Source organism: Elgaria multicarinata, chromosome 8 (assembly GCF_023053635.1).
Source record: "Elgaria multicarinata webbii isolate HBS135686 ecotype San Diego chromosome 8, rElgMul1.1.pri, whole genome shotgun sequence".
Classification (NCBI taxonomy): Eukaryota; Metazoa; Chordata; class Lepidosauria; order Squamata; family Anguidae; genus Elgaria; species Elgaria multicarinata.
In genome coordinates, this window is record NC_086178.1 from 60550223 (window position 1) to 60572245 (window position 22023).

The 22023-nt window shown below is 41.9% G+C and overlaps 1 protein-coding gene across 1 annotated transcript in view; it reads left to right on the forward strand.

Annotated features, from left to right (window-relative positions):
* SORCS3 (sortilin related VPS10 domain containing receptor 3) overlaps positions 1-22023 on the forward strand; it is a 526629-nt gene that overhangs the window by 317134 nt on the left and 187472 nt on the right. Inside the window, exon 5 of the mRNA XM_063133247.1 lies at positions 8784-8857. Within this exon, the coding sequence (XP_062989317.1) occupies positions 8784-8857 (74 nt within the window). The remainder of the gene's footprint in view (positions 1-8783; positions 8858-22023) is intronic.

A 22023-nucleotide genomic window follows, 5' to 3' on the forward strand; every position in this document is an offset into this window, starting at 1 on the left:
AGATACTGAGAATATAGGACTGTAAGTTCATCCATCATCTCAATTAAGTTATTAAATTATCTCATTAACCCATTTACCACATCTTTAATCTGTGATATACCTGCTTCTTTCCAATGCATTATATCTTCCAATATTTACCTATCCTCTGTCTCTTAATTACAGAAAGTCACAGTCAAAGGTGAAAGGCTGGGGCTAAGCTTTCTCTTAACGCCATTCCAAGAGAATATAATCCTCTTGTAATGGGCATTAATGTAACACTTTTTAAATCCTTGCTCCTGTTGCTGCTGCTGTTGCCATTGTTGCTGGTTTTGTCACTGGCTTTTATTGTTTTTAATTGCTATTTTATTGTGCTTAAGTCTTTATTGCTTTTAATATTTTTATTGTTTTGATTTATTTTATTGTTGTAAGCCGCCTCGTGAGGGCCCCTGCCCTGAAAGGCAGCCAAGAAATAATTTAAATAGAGTGAACATATGAAAAGGAGGGCAGGGCTCCTTCAGCTTTAACTTTTGCGATGAAGAGGGGATTTCACCAGGTGCTACATGCATGCAAATGACACCTGCTGAAATTCCTTTTTCAATACAGCTCTTAAGATATACGAGCCCTGTCCTGCTTTTCATAGGGTTACCTTAGATTTAAATAAATAAATTCCGTAATGCTACAACAAATTTCCAAACGCAGAACCTCTCCGTTGTTCTTCCATTATGGGCACTGTATTTTGAGCCAACCCGTTTGAACTGTTTGATAGTAAACAAAATGGAAAGCAACCATCAATGACAAGGTGTTGTGTAGCAACGTTGGCACACACCATGCAAGGTGGCCTTGTACCGATGTACATGTTTAAGACCAGTGTGTTCAAGTCCTTGAGATACGTGGTTATTATTAGCAATGTCCTCTTGAAAGGAACTAGAAAAACTTCAGCGCCGAATTACAAGCAGGTGTCCCATCAAACGGGCTTCCGTTCCTTCGCTCTGCATACCAACTGCCGGCAAATGGCTTTCTAATGCCATCCATATTTCTCTTGGCTGCATTTGACATCTCCTCTGGGCCCCCAAAGCAAGGTGAACAGGAGGCACATGTGCAGGCAGCTTTTATGCTTGCTGAAGCCTTTCTTTTATTGGCTTTCTTTAAGTAATGTGTAATTGACCTTTATATTTGCATACATGATTAATGCCAGGGAAGCTGTGATGAAACAAAGTGGGGCTAAAGGGACCTTCCTCCCTGCCCTCCTTTAATATCTCTGCGGTGTAACAACTGCTTTTCTTGATTATCAGATTTCAGTGGAAAATTGAAAGAGAGCTGCTAGAAATGAAGGAAGGAGGGAAGGAAGAAAAGCCCAGCACTATCAAATGAAATGCCTCCTTTTTATCTCTTTATCTGAATCCGCCTAAAGGCTACAAGTTCAATTTAATCCTTCTACCATCAGTCAGCCTGAGATCTAATATGAAGAAGAAAAAAGCTGCTCAGCAGCTGGTCTGGCTCCTGCGATGATAGGCAGAAGGATGCTTTTGAGTGAGTAACCGTAGGGCACATGACTAACTGCATTGAAAAGGGCTTAGTGCTTCGGAGCTGGCCATAACTACAGCTGTTCGGAAACTTTTTTAAAAACGGCACTTATGTGAGTCAAATGAAAATAACTGATGCCAAATAGCAGCCCCTGTGCTCACAGATGCTCCGTCCCTTGTAGAAAAGCAACGACATTGGGCTTGGTCACACATTACTGCCAAGTGGTATATAAGCTGACCATTAAGTCCCAGGATTCACGTTTCACAAAAGTTGGAGCTTTATCTCCAATGATACATTAACAGTTCTGTATGAGGCTGAGACACACACTTTATGCCAAACATCCTCCATACTGCAATGTAGCAAGAACACTCTTCTGGAGATAGCATGTCTGGGCCAAATTCAAAGTGTTTGCAATTGACTTTGAAAGATTTAAATAGCTTGGGACCAGAATATTTTAAGGACTGTTCCCTTGATGTCTGTGACTGCCACGTTTGGAAGTCAGGTGGGCGGGTGAGACACTCATTTTTTGCTATGGCATCCAGGCTCTGGAATTCTCTCCCCCAGGATTTTCACCTCCCTGCCTCATCATTCCAAGGCTATGGGAAATCTTATTTTGTTCTTTTGCTTTGGAGGCCTTTTGAGGTGGGGTAGAAGGCACATTTACCTGCTGTGCTCCAATTTCTTCTGCTGGTTTAATTTGGATCATTCTCTGCTGTTTTCGCTGAGGGTTACTTTAATTGCATTTGATCATCTTTATTGTGTTTGGTTTTTTTGCTGTATATTGGATTTTACTTCTGTAAGCTTATTTGGATGTTGTTTTAAGTAGAATAGCAGGGGATGCATTTAAAATAAATAACATGGGGTTTTAGCCTCAGAAAAGTTAAGCAAATTTGCAGGGGGAAAATGTGAATCCCCCTCCCCCCATGCGCACCAAGGATTCCCTTATGCCCCATACTACATTGTTCAGGAGGATTCCTCAACCTCTGAACAGGCTTTGAGGGTGGAGCAGATACGAGAACCTTTCCTTCCATGATGTTCCTCAAATTAACTCATCTTAGGATCCAAGTCATCATTATTTAAAATGAATTTCATTTATTATTTATTACATTTTTATACTGCCCAATAGCCGAAGCTCTCTGGGCAGTTCACAACTATGTCCACCTCATATATATATATATATATATATATATATATATATATATATATACACATACAGGAATGCATGTACCTGTATAACAAAACACTGCTCTGATTCTTCAGCCTCACATTTTTTTTTTAGCTTTTCTTCTTAGGCCAGATCTACACCAAGCAGGATATGACACTTTGAAAACAGCTTGAAAATTGAATACAGAGCATGTCCTGGGCCCCAACAGTTGTCACTACTGTTATAAACTGTTTTAAAGCAGTAGTGTAGTTCCTGCCTCTGTCTCCACACTACTCTTGCAACATCTAGAACAATTTACCAGTAATGGAATTGCTGAAGATAACCTAGTCTGACCCCTGCCTTAACACTTCCAGGCAAAAAGTGTCCTTAAAAACTCAAAAATTCATGTGGGACACAGGGCATGTCTAGACCAGAGGGGTGGAGGGGAAGGATCTCACAATATGCTGATTGTGAGATCCTCCCCCTCAGTCTACATGTGGTGTGCAACATCCCAGGAGAAGGGATATCCCACGCACCATTTTTTTTTATCAAAAATGAGCACAGGAGTGCTCCAGCAACAAAGGTAATTAAAAACACACACCTCCTGCTCCCCCACCCCACCCCCGATGGGCACGGAGCTCCCATGCCCGGTTCCTGGCTCCTTGTGGTTACTTGCGAGGAGCCAGGACAAACTGGGACTGCCGCCCACATGTCCCGCGGTCTCAGGATCATCCTGGGACCGTGGGAAAAACTGGGACAAAAGTGTAGGGCAATATCCCAGGGAAATGCAGGGATTTTCCCTCCCTGCTCCCCGGATCGCCTGTGCATCATGTGGATGCACAGGGATGATCCTGGGATGATCCCCAGGATATCGCCCTGTCTAGACATGCACACAGTTTTTCATACTGGGTTCCCCCTTTAAATACTGTTTAGAAAATAGTCTGTAAGAAATTTGAGATGCAGCAAGTGGGAAATCAGATTTTTAATCACTACGATACGGCTAGACACCAAGGGTTCCAATAAACTCAATGGATGTTCAGATACTTTTAGAGCACAATCCTATACTGATGATGGCCCAGCCCAGGGGCTATAGGATTTGGCAGAAGGCTTCTATGGCAGCAGAATAGCAGTTCCACCACCACCACCACGACAGATATGCTGGTATTATTTTCCAGACATACCAGTGGAACACTCTGCTGACAGAGCTGTTCTGCCAGCAAACATACAACAGCTCAGTGGTTGAAAGAAACAAGTTGGAGTCATGCGTGGCACAGGGGTGGACTACACTTACACTGGATCCTATACCCATTGAGTCCATGGCCACACTCCCGTTGACAGTGTAACTTTACAACAGGCCTAGAACAGTTGCAGGAAAATTCCTTCCTATTGACATCAGTGTGAGAGAGGAAAAGTGAAAGTATTTGCCCACACTGAGAAGTGATCTTTCCACATTGCCATGAGAGACCATAGAAATGGTGGAATTCAGCATCTAATCACAACACACCACCACTGGTGCATGTGTATGTGTATTCCATTCAGGGAGATCATAATTCAGATTGTAGGTTGTGCAACATGTCTCTCTCTCTCTCTTTCTCTCCCCCCGCCCCGTCATGTGCATTCAGAACTCAATGGGAAGGGGATTCTGGTGATGGGAAACTTTGGGGAAAAGGCACTTTGCACGCAAAGGGAGCAGTTTCCACACAAAACACCTAGCTGTACAAGACACATGGGAACTTGAGCACATTGCTAACAGTTCTCTGCTTAGAATTCTAACAGGTCCATGGGACTGAAGATACAACCACCAAACATCAAATTCCACTCCAGCTACTGCAGGTGCCAAGACAGAGCACCCAAGGAAATGCTGTAATATATCTCCCATGTCTCTCTCCCAACTCGTTTGCCTTATGTGAATAATGTCTGTTGCCTGAATTATATTGTTCTAACTCTCTTTGCCCATGGCCAGTAGCAGGAAGCAATGTCCTCCATGCATAGAAGACACTCATCCCCACATGGATCTAAACTTCTCTGTTGGCAAAATCCAGGCACTCTACTCCACTCATTGAAGCTGCTGGCCAAACACTCCTGAGCACTTTTGTCTTGCAGGATCATAGTCTGGCTGCACGGAGCAGAACAAACAACCAGCACACACAACGTTTCACAACAACCTCCAAGAGATAGGGGGTATGTATGCTCACAGTCAGTGCAGTCTCCTCTCTCCACATAGGAGGAAGGTGGCACCACTGTCTCCTCTCCCAAAACTTATTGTGCATTCTTACTAACACCTGGTCCAGGGACAATATGCTCCAGCTGCTGACTATTTCTTGTTCTTCTCTCTGTGTGTGTCTTGTCTCCCCTTGCTCTCTACAGGCCATTCTCCCAGAGGTAAAAGATTCACCCCATCCTCAATTCAGCCAAAGAGGGAAGCCCATCTGTGATGAGAAGTAGCGACCTGGATGTAGTGAAGTAGTGGGATTGACAACCTACATGCTCCAAGCAGACACTTCTAAGCTTCCACACTCCGTGGAAGTCAGTTATACAAAGCCTAGGGTGTATCTAGAGATGTGTGAATCAGAAAAAATTGAGCTCACCAATGTTGTTCGAATTCCATCTCAGCGCTTGCTCCAATTCAAGCCTGTACCAGATTGTGAGCTTTGTTTTCCCCCCTTTTCATATGAAAATATGTGTGTATTTTCATGCATATTTCTCCAAATGTATCCATCAGTTGTGCTTATCTTTGAAATGCATACATCATCCACCCATTGATTAAAGCAGATCAGTGTGTATGTTCAATGTACTATGCATGCAGTTGAACACATTTTGGAAGAGTGTGTGTCCACGAATCACATTGCAAGCTTGGAAATGTTCAGACCTTGACCACAGTTTGCATATGATTCTGTGTTCAGTCTGGAAGGCTCAAACTGGGTAAATCTTAATCAAAAATAAACTGAAACTTCACACAATCCCTAGGTGTTTCTAATATGTAGCAGGTGCTATGAGGGACATTACACCTGCTACCCTGGTGTCTCTTGAGCCACTATTCAAGGCACAGGAGTCCTGCTGAGATGATTGGCTGTCAACCCTACACATGTACATGTCTTTCAGGATCTCCTCCATGCTAGATGCTGTCCAATAAAGGCTTTGACATTACCACATGTGTTGTTTCTTTCTTGCTAGGGAATGGTAGATACATCATGTTGTGATGTAGGAGTTGTGCTTGGGCCATGTGCCCATTCATCATGGGTTTTGTGGCTCCCTCTGTATATGGTGGCATGTGGAGTTGTTTCCAGCATAGTCACCCATTGGTGGGCATAGGTGGTGTTTCCAGGGCTCCGAGAGCCTGTCTGTCATTGTTTTGCCATCTCTCTCTCTCTCTCTCTCTCTCTCTCTCTCTCTCTCTCTCTCTCTGTATAATCTATAAACAATACACCATTCATATAAAACAAAAGCATCTACATAATGTTTTAATTTATATAATTTCATGGCCAAATATAACAGGAAAAAGAGGGGAAAACAACACACAAAAGAACAAAGCTGAAAACCCCTTTATAATAATCATTCACAACACCATTAATAAAAAAATAGTTTAAAAAATGTTCTGCACTTCTATTTCAAATGTACAAATCAATATCAGCAGTTCATAGATCTAAATAAGCATCCAAATGAAGTGGACGACTGTAGGATATACACTCAAATATAGAGAGAGCAGTAAGGTCTTCAGACCATTGAATAATCAGTGGAGGGGTGTGAGCTTCTGGGTTTGTCTCTTTTGCTGTCTACCTGTTAATCTCTACAACACAGGATTATAATTTAAAAGTGCATGAACAACTGAATTTGTCACAGATTTTTCAAGAACAAAATTTCTACAGGCCATAACTTCCAAGCAGAAAGGAGCCATGCTGGGACATGCCACAATGAGGAATTGTCCGCATTACATCACCAGCATCTAGTGGAGCGAGCCAACTTCTTAGCAAGCTGCTGTGATATCCAATTTACATGAAACACCCATTTTTATTGAAACAACCTCAGTTTTAAATCTGCACGGGTAGGGCAATTTCCCATTGATTAGGCTGCATAGAACGTTCTAATTCCCATTTCTACCTGACTGTTCGCCCCTCCTCTCGCAGACTGATCATGCATTGGATATACAGCATCCATTCTGCCAGCACTACAACAGCAGAGCTCCAGTCTCAGCCTACTTGGTGTACAGGGTCATGCTGCCCCAATACATTAATTTTTATTTAATCCAAATTTAATCCAAATCTAAACAAACAAGCAAAACATTGTACAAAATAAATGCCAGTACACACTGACTAAATTCTTTCCAGTGAACTTGCTGGCACAACCAGTGATACAACTAGCACTGACCTCAGGGCTGAAGTCCAGAGTCCTCCAGCCCAGCCCCCTCCAAATAGCTGCCCAAGGAGCACCTGGTGATGGAGACGGTTGCACACAAGCTGATGTGTCAGCCCCTGAGCCAGCATGGGTATGCAAGAGCCTGCCACAACTGACTGCTCACTGTAGGATCGTTTCTTATTTAAAAACAAAACAAGCATTTTGTAGTCAGGAAGTGGCTGGCCATACATAATGCTCAATGGGTTATTTTGACTTTAACATTATCCTTTATTTTGACAATCAGGGTGGTACTTATTACCAAGTAAATGTGTTTAGCATCAGGACAGGAGAAACAAGCTCCATTTTATTCCTGTGCACATGTGATAGGCTTCAACTGAGTTTAAAATATGAAACTGCACATGTTTCTCCTCCTCCTCTTCCTCCTCACTGCCTTTTGTTTTGCTTTGTTTGTTTATTCTAATGTGTTGTAGGAGCCATTGTAAAGCACAGAATGGCAGTGGTAAAGGGAGAAGAGAAGTGTTAGGTGTGTGCTTCACTACTGAAGTAATACACATGGCTTTCTTAAGGGACTCCCTGTAAGACCATTAAATCCAGGGTCTAAAATGATCTAGCTGCACCACTGGGAGCAACCATGTATTGAAACACCAAACACAATTTCTCAGCTGAACTAGAAACAGATGATACTGTGGAGTTCAGTTTCCCAGAGAGGCACTTCAAGAACACAGGCCAGATCTACATCTTCAGCATCATTGCACAGGGGGAAATCGTGTTTGCTTACCATCGCTTCTCCACCCGTGTTTGGAAGTAAACAACTTGCATGTGGCCCATTCAGGGGGCCGTTTAATCCTCTTGCTTCTCCTTCACACAGCAGGAGATAGCAGCAACTTGCGTCTTTAAAAATTAGTCAGATTTAGTGGGGTGTGATTTTTGTTGTTGCGCAAAGAAGGCTAGAAGGGGCGGAAGGCATGCAGGATGCAGGCGATGTCCTGAGAGGGACCCATGATTGCCCAGTAATGAGTATGCAATAAAATGCTCATCTGATGGAGCTCCTTGTGTCAAATCATTATGGATGTGTAATAAAAAGCAGGATATAACACTGTGAAAGTACTATATGGAATGGGGATTGTGCCTCAACAGTTATCAGTGCACTTCAATACTGCTATAAAGCAGAGGTGTAGATCTAGCCTAAGAAAGCAGTGGAAGTTCTGCTTCCCAAAAGAGTATCCAGAAACGAAGAGAGGTACTTATGGCAGGAGATGGAACAGCTGCTCAAGTATCCAATTGCCCTTTAGAGATTTGTGCCCTTTAGAGGTCTGTTTGCCTGGTATACCTGTGGCTGATTTTACTTTAAACCCACCTCAGATTGCTGCCACTACCACCACCACTTGGCTTGAAAAAGTGAAATTTTCAATTTGGTTTCAAAGTAGTTCAGACTAATCAAACTATATATCATGGAATTCTGAATATTAATGTCATTTAATGATATTGAACATTGATGATAAAATAACGAATATTAAATATCATATTTAATATGAATGTCCAATACTTTCTTCCTGAGAGTCAGCTACTAATAAAAATGAACAGCACTTTAATACTATTCTTTCTATCAAATGCCATCTGTATAATATCAAATATTAAATAGATATGTAGATGACACTTGCAGTAGCATTTTACAGGGACAGGTTTTGGCAAGGTGAAGAGGAAGAGAAGTTGCTTCTGCGTATATGTCCACGTCTCACTGTCCTGTGTGTTACCGTCTCACTTATTTGGTTTCCTCTTTCAGCTCTACAGCTCAATGGATTTTGGAAGAAGATGGCAGATCATGCACGAACGGATCACACCAAACAGATTTTATTGGTGAGTTGCTTCCCATTGTGTTATTATTGCTTATTAATGGGTGGCATAACTAGGTTTATCTAATACTGAACAAGAGAAAAATTTACTCTCTTCATCCAAATGGTTGTTTCATTGAATATTGAATTATTACAACATCCCATCAAACTTAAGAGACAGATCCTGCTGAATCGGGTGAGCTGTTGTGCAGGGAGGATGGTGGCATCCCTGGTAATTGGGTGGAGGCACTTTCCATGAGTGGAGCCCTTCTATCCCCAGAAGGCTGATCCTGGAACCAACTCATAAAATCCACACCTATGGAAAGACAGCATATTATGGAAAAGTTTACTAGCCTTTGCTTTCTTCTGTATGTGTGAAGCACAGACTTTTTGACGTGGAAGGAGCATTCACATCTATGATTCTGAAGCTGCATTTCAAAGTGCATTTTAAAGCAAACGACCCAGGGAATGTACACTACATGCTTTTCCTGAACTTGTAAATTGGCTCTTATCTTCTGGCTAGACAGTGATGTAGGAGACCTCTGAACACATGCAACGAATCTCCCAAATAAAGAATGAAAACTTGCTGCATTTCAACAAACTATACAAGCACAAATCCATCTTGGATAGAATTGTGAATTTGCCAACACATTCTGTTTTTGCCAGAATTCAAAGCACCCTGACTTCCTTTAAGTATCTTGTCCCCTTTTCTGATTTAGACCACCAGGGATGTACGTGTATAGTTTTCAAGGTTATGAGTTTAAATTCTGACTTGGTCAGCATTGATGAGAAAGCCCTATCCGAGTTGACCTAGGTATGGCAGGATTTCCCTTATCCCATTCCTTTATTGTTCTGCTGGTTTACTCTGCCTTGTGCTCCACACCTCCTGAATTCAGTTTAACTAGGAAAAATTCAAAATTAATTCCAGAACTGAAACATGTCATGTTTGCTGCAGTTTTCCATCCCATAACCTCACCTGTATTTCCCCTGTGTATGTTGTTGATAGACTTGTGTGGATTGTCAAAATACTGCCAAAACCTAAACAAACTGGCTGTTGTGATTAGATGATTTTGCAGTATGCTACTGGTACACACATGCATATTTGCATGTACATAGTGGTGAAACAACAAGGGGAAAGATGCTTGATACAACTGAGTGTACAATCAGATCAAAGTTTTATGTCAGGGGAGGTGCATGTTTTTCAGCCTGAGGGCCGAATTCCAATTTGGGAAGGGACTCAGGGAGTGCATCCAGCAATGAGAGGGACTAAGGGCAATGTAAGCAGGGCTAAAGCAAATTGGTATTTGTACCAATTTGGACTTTTTCTTACCAAGCATTCAAACCACAGCTCAATTCTATGCATGTCTACTCAGGAATAAGCTCCTCTACAATGGCCTTCAGGCATGGAAAGTACAGCTCAATTCTAAAATCGAAAGTTGGAATAGCCAAGAGGGATGCCTTTAAATTGTTGCTATCTCTGATCCTTGATTGGATATAAGCATGGGGTTTTCCCAGGACTGTTCTGAATAAAAGCTGTCTTTTTTGGGTAGTCCCAGTGATTGGAGATAAGAGTGGGGGTTTCCTGAACAGAGCTGGAGGGAGAAGCATGAGCAAGAAGCTTGTGGGCCAAATGGGGAGTCTCCATGGTCTGAATTTGGTCTGTGGCCACAGGTTTTTCCATCCCTGTTTTATGTGGTGATATATACACATATGTAGAACACTGCATGCACACAAAGTCTAGTTTCAATACTGTGTGATCACCTCAAGGTTGCTTTTTTGCAAGTTTTAACCAATGCGCACATGCACATTTTTTTACTGTTAACATACAGGAGGAGAAAAGACATAAATTAACTGAATAAACTGAAAAGTTTTGCATACTGAGCTTCCATAGTCCTCTGTACAAAATTCTGGAATAGGGAATTGCCCAAATGGAAGATCCTATATTAATTAGTTCCATTTTGGAAACAAGTTTAGCTAATTAAGAATTTAAAAAAATTGAGGGGGGATTGAGATGGGGGGATTTCAGAAGCATCCCTAATTTGTCCAGTGGGCTTTTTCTTTTCTTTTTCCCCTAGTTCCAACCCCCCCCCCCACACACACACACAAATCCACATTCTTGCTTGGGTTGGTAGGCTAAGTTGAAAAGATTCTTTCTCCTTTGCAACTCCCTTGAGCTTATAGTTAGCTCATGGTTTATGCTGTCTGTCATTTTCCAGCATCTTATTAAATTTTCAACCAAGTGAAAATGTCCTCTACCCTGTAGGGAGGGGAAACTCTGCATTTCCAAACACATCAGTCAAGTCATTCTCTTAATTCTGTTAGTGACAAGCTCTCCTTGCTGATTCCCATGGGGTGATGTTCAGAAGGAGAAAATGAGTGCCCTAGTGCTCAAGTTAAGAGGTTACGGGACAGTCTAGTTTATAACAACCGTCTCTTTGTGTTTTCCTCTCCACTGCATAATTGCCTCGATTATTCTTTCTCATGTCATATCAGTTGTAAAGAGAGCTCATTCATTCACATGGATTTCTCTGTCTCAGAATAAATACCAACCCCCACTGAAACAGGCTGCAAGAGAGCCTGTATCTTAAAGCTCCATCTGATGAGTGTTTTATTGCACACTCATTACTGGGCACTCACAGAGTTTGCTCAGGTCCCTCACTTGACGTCGTCTGCCTCCCACATGCCTTCCGCCCCTTCTGGCCTTCCTTGCGCAACAACAGCAACAAATGGTTAAGTCCAATGTTTTTTTTAAACTTGGAATTGCTGCTCTCTCCTGCTGTGTGCAAGAGAAGCAGCACCATTAGAATAGCGGACTCAATGGGCCTTGTGCTCATTGTGTACTTCCTCATTTTTGAAAGAGGAGGTAACTTGAGGAAGTAAAACACAGGTGGAAAAGTGAGGTAGGGAGCGTGTTAACCCCTGGTGTAAAGGAACTTTTATTCTCTTACTGGGAAAGTACTAGCAAGAGTACACATGTACTCAATAGATTCAGGGATATGAATTGGCTGGTGAACCAAAAGTTCCATTTCAGTCACACTCTGCAGTTTTCCTCAGGTTATCCTGTGTATGAGGAATCATATTAGTGCCTGGCTCTTACTAGCGCTTAGCAAAAATGGGGTGGTGCTATAACCTCAAAGGTTCCTTAAACAAATTATGGAATTCACTACCACAAAATGTAGTGATGGTCAGCAATTTAGATTAGGCAAATGCATGGAGGAGAAAGCTATAATGGCTACTAGTCGTGGTGGCTAAATGCTACCTCCAGTATCAAAGGCAGTATGCCTAAGTACACCAATTGCTGGGGAACGTGAGCAGGAGGCTGCTATTTTACTCATATCCTACTTATGGGCTTCGCACAGGCAAGTGGTTGGCCACTGTGTGAACAGAATGCTGGATTAGATGAGCCCTTGGTCAGATCCAGCACAGCTCTTCCTATGTTCTTATGTTTTTATCTGAACATAACCAAAGTTAGTAATGATTAACTTAAGTCCCATTGATTTCAGTAGGTCTTCTCTAAACATGACTAAGTCTGGATCCAAGCCATTATTATTGAATATATTAATGTCATACTTCTAGCAAAGAATTGTGGTTTATTTTTAATTATACTCTTTAGTTACCGAGGGAAGCACATCATAATTATTCTGCACTTCAGATAAATTATTCCCTTCGTTCAAATAACTAAAAATACTCTGTAATATTGAGGTTTTGATACCAGGCAAATTTGTGTAATTTAATTGATTAAAAATCTGACGATTAATTGACTAAAAGCCTTCAACTGGTAGACAGCCATAGGAAATATTTTCCAAATCTTAATGGAAATATCTTCCCTGACTCCACTGGGTCTCTACTGAAACATAAGATTAAACGTTTCTCCTTTGTCTCTATAGATCCAGCTTCCAAATATTTGGTTTATGCCAAATACTCACCCGTTCTGATGTGATTTGGTTAAAAATAATGCTTTGAGGAAGGGGGAGAAATGTCCCCCTACAAATGATTTCCTTTATTTCAGAGCTTTTAGATGCCATTGTTTCTGCTATCTCACTATCTGCTGCTGTTCAAGCACTATTTCCTTTTTCCTTGTTTGGGCTTTCTCCTTCCTACACTGATCCCAGTTGATGGGGATGGTATAATTTTCATGATTGCTGTCATGACACTATGTAGCTATCAATCAAATTTTGCTTGGTTTTTACATTTGGTTGATGGTTATTGTTTTTATTGATTGTATTGGTTTTCTGTAAAAGCTGATCCGGGAGCCTTGTGCCCTGGGCCAAATATGTTTTTCTTAAATAAAAAATAGAATGTATGATGGCATCAGTGAAGGCATATAGAGTCAACTTAATATTAGAAATACACAATAAAAATGAATTAAAACACCCATGCACACTTAATCTGCTTCCTGAACTGGTTGCATAGGTGATTCAACTGTGACCTAAGAGTCAATTTAGAGTAAAGAGGCAAACACTTCCATCCTTTTTCACAGCTCAGTTTCTGCCTCTTGTATTCAACTAACAGCAATTTGACATGTTCAAATCAGTGGTTTATAGAAACAAGCTAGGATCCTTAACCACAATTTGAAACTGGCTTATTTCAATAAACCATAGTTAATACTAACCACAGTTTTCCATAGTTTCGACATAACAACAAAATGTGATAAAATTGAAAACAGAAGTAGGTGCTTTCCCTCTCCTTTTTTGGTTGTATCAGGGAAGGAGATGGAAGGGGGGAGTACACAAGTCCAAGGATTGTACATGTAAGACAGAGGCCTTAGCTAGACCTAAGGATTATCCCAGGCAAATGGACGGGTCGTCTCTGCTTGCTCCCAGGATCCCCTGTGTGTCATTTGGATGCAGAGGGATGATCCCGGGACGATCCCAGGATATAGGCCTGGTCTAGCTATGGCCTAAGTATGTTCATTTAATTATGGTTTAACATTATGTCCGGAGGCAATCTATGTGTAAAATGTTGTGAAATCTCATGATTTGCACCCATTTCTAGGATGAGTGGGAGTACATCTTGGTTTTGAAAGACAAAGGACTTGGCTGTATTTCATGCAGCAGCCCTTTATTCTGAGACGTCTCATGTGCCATATTTAGATAGTCTGATTAATTCTATTTTTATTTTTTTAAGCAAGTGGTGCCGCAAGACATTTGGAAGCTTCTCTGTCATTAAGTTTCAACCACTCTCACATTTAGCAGATTGAGTGGAATGCATGCTGTGTACTAAACACGGTCTCTTATCATGGCAAAACAGACAAGACACTTCCCCAGTTGTTTTGAATGTGAGCCATTTTGTATAGCTCAGTAACATTCCATTAAAGATAAGGAGATTCTTTCTTTATGCCTTTTCCCCATTGGAAATTAACAAACTCTTTTAAGATGACTATACATCAGCAGCTATATGAGGCAGAATTCATTCTCAGCAAGAAGAGAGAATTGAAATGCCTGTCCTTTTGTTTCCCAGTATTCCCCAGAGCCTCCTCTTTTAGAAGGAGCTTAGTTTAATTTTGCCATCATTAAGGAGAGGAGACATGAGGCTACAGAAGAACTTCAGACGGAGAAACTGGGATACACCACAGTTCTTTTAAGTAAAGTAGGTTATGTGAGTAGGTTTCCGTCAACTCCTTTTTTCCATAGCAGGTTTTGACAGCAATGTAGAGGAATCGTTGTGTTTTATTGCTGTACATAAGAATAATTGGGCTAGATGATAGCAGCTGCATTGTTTAGACTGCACCAGGATTCTGTAACAAGCCCCAGGATGACAGTTGCAGGGGAAAGTGTACATTGAGCGTCTTTTTCTTAAGTTGTGGTTAAAGTTGAACCCTTAGGACTTTAGCTGTGTTTTGGATAATTTTTTAAATTTGAAGGCTGATAAGGAAAGTCTAACCCCCCAAAAATGGTCTAGTGCAGCCTTCCTCAACCTGGGGCGCTCCAGATGTGTTGGACTACAACTCCCAGAATGCCCCAGCCAGCTGGGAGATGCAGTCCAACACATCTGGAGTGCCCCAGGTTGAGGAAGGATGGTTTAGTGGCTCCAGACTTGTCATTGGTGGCATGGAGTTAAGCAGAGAAGAAAGAAAGATTTGAGGATGACCTGAGAAAATCCCCCAAACAGACCATAATATAGCTTTCGGCTTAACCAAGGCCATCTAGGTTGGCCATTCACGCATTGCGAAAGAAAGAAAGAAAGAAAGAAAGAAAGAAAGAAAGAAAGAAAGAAAGAAAAATGTATCACCAAGAAAAGAACAAAAGAGGTCACAAATCTGCATAAAACGTCCATATACTAACGTATATGAATAGATGAAAATTTAGATGATTAACATTAAGTAGAAATGTCATAGTGGGTGGGGGGAGGGTGTGTACTGACCCTTCTAACTAGGGATGTGCTCTGCTCCGATTAGAATCAGAGAATCAGAAGCGAATTGGCCTGCTCCACCTTGCCCAGAGGCGGAGTAGAAGCAGACCGGGGACCCGTAGAAGCACGGCAAAGAGAAGTGCCCATACGTGGAGTGCTTCTCTTTTCGCAGACCGATCCAATCGCCATTTTGAAAAATTTCACCCATAGGATTGCATTGCGGAAAAGAATAGGGGATAACTGCGTTGTTTTTAAAGCTATCTTTCTGAAACTTCTTGTGTTTGGAGAGTCGTGGCTGGGGGTCATTTTGAGCCTTCTCTCAGCTCTCTGTGTGGTGCGGTTCGCTTGCTAGAATTTTTGGAAAAATCGGGTAAAACAGTGGAAAAATGTACCTTTTTCGAAGGGCTGAGGGGCAGAGTCAACTCCCGGTCATGATCACATGATCCCAAAGTTGGAGGAGGGGATAGGCAAAATGAGTAACTTGGGATTCTGGGAACTTCTCTTTCTTAGTCTAAACGGACTTTTCCCAGTGTTTTTTAAAACAGTAGCCCCACCAAATGCACAAACACAACCTGAAATCATATACTAAGCCAATAATAAAAGATAGAAAACACAGCACTGCTCCCCACCCTAACTTTTGGGAACAACTGAATAGATGTGGTGCAAGGGGATGAGCTCCCCTAGGGCATGGGCGTGCCCTGTGCACTCTCCTGTCCTTGGAGGGCCATCAGAGCCCTCCAAAGGTAAATCACTGGAGAGAATGCCTATCATGATTTGAAGTGATCGTTTGCTTCTTAAAGGTTCTGCTCCTACTTGACAGGTCAGCTCCAGAAGGTGGTGCTTGGGAGACATTGCTTGGCCTCATGGATTCTCCAATATGGGATTCTGCAGGGGTCAGTCTTGTACCCCATGCTGTTCAACATCTACATAAAACCGTTGAGTGTGGTCATCCAGAGTTTTGGAGTACATTGTCATCAGTATGCTGATGACACACAGCTCTACTTCTCCTTTTCATCTTCAGCAGGTGAGGCTGTGGATGTGCTGAACCAGTGCCTGGCTGCAACAATGGACTGGATGAGGGCTAATAAACTGAAGCTCAATCCAGACAAGATTGAGATGTTAGTAGGTGGTTCTACTGACAGGATGGAGGGTGTTCAACCTGTTCTGGATGGGGTTGCACTCCCCTGAAGGAGCAGATTCGTAGCTTGGGGGTTCTCCTAGAACCATCTCTGTCACTTGAGGCTCAGGTGGCCTCAATGGCACAGAGTGTCTTCTATCAGCTTTGGTTGGTGGCCCTAATTTGGACAGGAATAACCTGGCTTCAGCCCTGGTAACCTCCAGGTTAGATTACTGCAATGCACTCTATGTGGGGCTGTGTTTGAAGACAGTTTGGAAGCTGCAGCTTGTGCAAAATGCAGCAGCCAGAGTGATAACAGGGAGCAGAAGGTTCGAACATATGACCCACTCTGACCCACTTGCATTGGCTGTCTGCATGTTTCTGAGCCTGATTCAAAGTGCTGGTTTTAACCTATAAAGCCGACATGTACCTACCCATACACTGTGGTCAACATCCAAGGTCCTCCTCCAGGTGCCTGCTCCAAGGAAGCACAGTGAGGACAGCAACAAGAGAGAGGGCTTTTTCTGTAGTGGCCCACCAATTGTGGAACAGTCTCCCTGACGAGACCCACCTGGTGCCGACATTGTTACCTTTTTGGTGCCAGGTCAAGACTTTTCTCTTCTCCCAGGCATATAACAATACTAAATTAGCCTGGGTTTCTTTTTGCATGTTTTTGTGGTTTTAAATTGTATGTTTTTGTGATTTTAAATTTTTTTATTTTGTTTTTAAGTGTTTTTATCCTATGTAAACCACCCAGGGAGCTTTGGCTATGGGGCAGTATACAAATGTAAATAATAATAATAATAATAATAATAATAATAATAATAATAATAATAATGGACCAATGTAGATGTGGGAAAAAACCCAAGATGAGGAGTATGGGATAGATAAACACTCACAGGAAAGAACAGTCCTGGAGTGGATTTGCTGTTCGGAATGTAAAAACAGGTGAAAACCAGCAGAGCTGGGCCGCTGCTGTGGGGACATATATCTATAGCCTGGGTGAATCACTGGGTGAAGCTTAGGCTTGAGCCAGGGCTGTCACAAGGACATTGCAGTGAGCTGTCCATTTTCCAATGCTTGCTTGGATGAGATTTTTCTAGCTCAGCTTCTTTGCTAAGCTAGAGTTGCCCATTCACTTCAAGGAATTCCTTGTGCATGAAGCTGCCCATACACCCAGTCATCTAGGGAGGCCACACTGTTTTACCCATCTGTACACAATGTGGAGATGGGCTGCATGTGCTATAGCCTGCTCAGTGGTGACACTGATGCTGTGCTTGGCTGAGGTTGCATTGCGCTTTCTCTGTAAATTATTAGGCAATGGGTCAAGAAGAGACAGTTTTATTTCAGACGGCTTTTGGAATCATTTCAGTGAGAATGCGTTTACTGCTGGTGCTCTGAATAGATGTCCGGGTTTGGTTTTAATTTGTTTTATTCTTTGTTTTATGATATGGCTGTTGTTTTTAGCTCTTTGTAGGCCACTTTTTTTATCCATTCGGGTTCAAAAGGAGGATAAAGATATACCTATCTCCATCATTAATAGGAAAATAGCTGTGTTAGATCCAGCCAGTTAAAACAGGGATTCAGAAGACATACAAAACAATTTTAGAAAGGCTTGAATCTTCCAGAACTGCTATTTCTTTGGATCCACCCACCGTATAGGTGCTGTTTGTTTTCAGTCTCTTTTCTCCTTCATAGTTCATTTCCTACCCATTGCTAAGCAGCCCTATACCAAAACATTTCACCAATTCTTAGTCACAGTTGACCTCAGCTGAAAGAGGAGAGAACTAGTTTCTGTGATGGCCTTTGGCTCCATGCCTGACCTTTCCGTTAAGTGCTTGTGAAAAAGAGCTGCACTGACACCCTCCTACTGTTGACATTTAGTGTGGGTGCCGTTGAAGGAGTTCTTGACATTTCTGCTTCTAAATTTTCTAAGTGAAATGAAACTTCCTAGGAAAAGTTCCATTTCTCTTTCACAAGTTTTCTTTTCACTTGGTGGGAAAACTGAAATGGTCTTCTCATTAATCTTCTCTCATCCAAGAGGGCAACTAGTTAGTGACATATGGGACAGAACTACTGAATGGGCATAAGGGGGTGGTGGTGCATAAGGGGGGGGGGTAACAGGTTCAGTAATCATAACTAGAAAAAGGAAGAACATTCAAAAAATAAACGGCACACAGAGAGTGTGCAGCAGTAGAAACCATACGCATAGCTTTAGTAAAGGTGAGCTAATTTAAAAGAAGGGGAAGGTGGGATTGTCTACTCAGTTTTTCCTCACCATGTCATTGGTCATCAAACAGATGCTCACCAGCTAGGCCCTGTACCCTTTAAAATTCAGTCATTCAATTTAGCATCATAGTTTGGAGTTGGCTTGGTCACAGTCTGGATCCAGAATTGAACCAGGAGATTCAGAAATGTCCCTTTGTGGCCACCGTAGTTTGAACATTAGATCTAGGAAACTGCAGAGCTGCCATCTTCCTTAAACTGGCAGCTCTCATGGAGGATGGGCAGCTGCTGGACAGGTCAGGTAAGTCTTATGGGTGGGTGGGGCCAGTGGGTAACCTAGTTCAGGGGGTGAACAGGAAGGAGGGCTAAGTGGGGAGTCCGATGGACTCCTGGTAAACCTTGTGCCTGGGAATCCACAACATTCAACCTACTTCACATGTCTGGTTCTTGCTTTGGAGCTGGATAAGGAGTGGGTTGGACCAGCCCCAAAGCAGCCCAAAGTAGATTGGGGCTGATTTCGAAGTTCCAAGTGGATTGAGTGTGTGTGTGTGTGTGTGTGTGTGTTGTTACCCAGCCCTAGATTTTTTCCCTTTGGAAGAATATTGAAGTTTCAACCATATTTAATTCCAAATTATGTTTATTGTAGGGCTATATGTGCAACTGACAAATGAAGCAATTGTGTGTAATGTTTTCTTCTTTAAAAACAAGTTTCCACACTATACTTTGCATCCAGAATACAGATTCCTTTAGTAATTGCTATTCATGTAAACAAGACCAAGGACTGTCTTCAAATACTTAATTCAGAATTTTAAGGTGAATTGAATAAATGAACCTGTTGACTTAATTGCAAAATATATCAGCTGTTCTGAACTCAGCATCTTTTGTATCGTGGGACCAGGTGGATTTTTGCCCCATTGCTAAGAGCACTGGGCCCAGGACTGAGCCCTGCACTACTCTGCTTGTTACCTCCCCCCAGTTTGAGAAAGTATCATTCATAAGCACTCTTTGAGTCTGATTCTTTAGCCAACTGTGGATCCACCATCAAGACCATGTGTAGAGTGAAGGACCCCAGGGCTGGACCCCAGAAGGCCCCTTCTTTTGCTGCTGCTGTTATGAATGAGGACCCCTCGCCCTCTTTTTTGTTATACTACCATTTGTTGCAGCTTTTGTCACTACTTACATAATTAAGGAAGACAGGATCCACAGGCATTGCAGATGACAAAGACTCGAATTCCTCAGGCCATACCTTCTGAGGGGTCCCATATTATAATCAGCTACTATAACTATAAACTATCCAGCTATGTACTCCTTTCTGCTCTCATGGACGGTACCCCACATCTCCTGATACCCTAAACTTACTTGAACAAACGTGCACAAGTAAAATGTGTGAACCGGCAGCTCAGAGGAATGGCTACTAGCAATTTCTGTGATTTCATTGATGCTGTTTCTAGCTATTGTGACCCTGGGAATTGCTGGCAGCCATATCCACAACCATGCTTGAAGAAAACCAGAAAAACACACACCAAAATATTGGTTTCATAGAGAGCGAGAAAGAAGGTATCGTTATTTAGCTCAGCCCTCAGTGTCAAATTTGGAGAGTGGGGGATCGGGAGCAATTTAATGGCTTGCACTTTGGCTAGAATTGTGCATGTACTCAAAAGTGGCTCTCGTGCCCTTCAAAAGAGGATCCATTCCTACAATTCCCTTTCCACTTCTGGTCTCCTTTATGTTTCATGCTGCTTGCTGTTTCTTCTCAAGGCTGTCAAGACAAATTAACATCTAACTTGGAGTAAACCATGCAGCCCTAGTTTGTTAAATGGGTGTGATCTGAGGGAAAGGGAAACATTGCTGCTTTTATGCCTTTCGGTTTCGTCAAGAAGGAAGTTCATATAATCTGTTTCTCTCTATTGGTTGTTAGCACCTAGGGAGGAGTGGTTTTCATCAGTTCCGTTCAGTTATTATTTCATGGTTCCATTATGCCTTGAGTTCTACTCCAGTTATCTTCCAGCAAGAATCTGTAAAACTGTATAACTGATTTTGCACAAGAAATCACATTAAAGAACTTAAAAAATAATAATAATGTAAGCAATTAAAAAAGAAGACAGGATTCCCTAAATTTTTAAAATTATTTTCCCACATGAATGCAGGTACAGTCCAGTACAATATATATAAAACAAGCACAAATAAAGAAAGAAACTAATCTTGAGCCAAATGTTCTCAAATGAGAACTTTCATCTTGAATTTGGAGGCAAACTTTGCAAATGGGGGTAGTTTTGAAGGAGCAAAATTCTTTTAAAAATTTCGAGTGCCTTATAATTTGCTGAGAGCAATTAATTTGCAAAAAATTCAATATTCTAATGCATAAGTATAAATGAAACTAAAAATTATTACTGTCGTTTAAGCAGGAGTGCTAACAATTGATGTGCATCTTTGAGCCCCCTCCTGTCTCTTTTTACAATCCTTTATGTTTAAAGCAGACTTGCACTGGACAGTCCTTCTAATAGAGAACACCTTTAAAAAGAGGTCAGCCCTTCGAATACAGGACTGTCCTCAGTAAACTAGGACTCATTACCACCCTACTCTCAAGGTTTCCATATACAGTACAACACAATTGTTCACAAGGACCTAACCAGAATTGAGGGTATAAAATTACCAAATAATTATGGCGTACTGCAACCTAACTTTGCAACTTCAGTAACGATGGAGACCTGGGCAGGATCTATACTACTGCTTTAAAACAGTTTATTACAGTAGTGACAACTGTTGGGGTCCAGGATGCTACATATACAGTTTTGAAACTGTTTTTGAAGTGTCATATCCTGCTTGGTGTAGATCTGTCCCTCTTCTCTGATCTTTGGGTGGAAGTGAGTCCTGAACCTTTCTGGTCAGGGCAAGATGTCAATGATGAAACAGGCAGACCATTCCAGCATCAGTTGACCAGGAAGTCCTTCTTTAAAGCCTTAAATCAATACAACAAGAGCTAACTGTGCTAGATAGCTCTCCTTTGCTCACTTGACTTCCCCCTTGCCTACCCCAACTTTTATTCTATTTTCTGCGAAGCCAGTATAGACACAAGCTATTCTCTATGCCAACTTTGCCCAATCTGGAGCCCTCCAGATGTTTTGGACTACAAGTCCCTGCATTCCTGCCCATTGACCATGATAGCTGGGGCTGATGGGAGTTGATGTCCAAAACATCTGGCGGGCACCAGGCTGGTTTTGCTGCTATACTCTGCTATCATATGGAACCCTAGAATACTGCGGTAATCCAAACAACATTGTGTTGTCTGCAATGCAAGTCAATACAATAAGTTCAGTAGAATATAAATCCTAATCAATGAGTTCACTAATGTCCTGTATCTACAGTTAAGCCACTTCTAATGTCTTGCTGTACTTCCCCACTGTCTATGTTCTTCAGGGCCTCTCTTCATGCTCATGTCCATTGCCATCAGCAGCTATGTGTGACTCATCACATCAGTAGATGTTAAGTCCCATGCA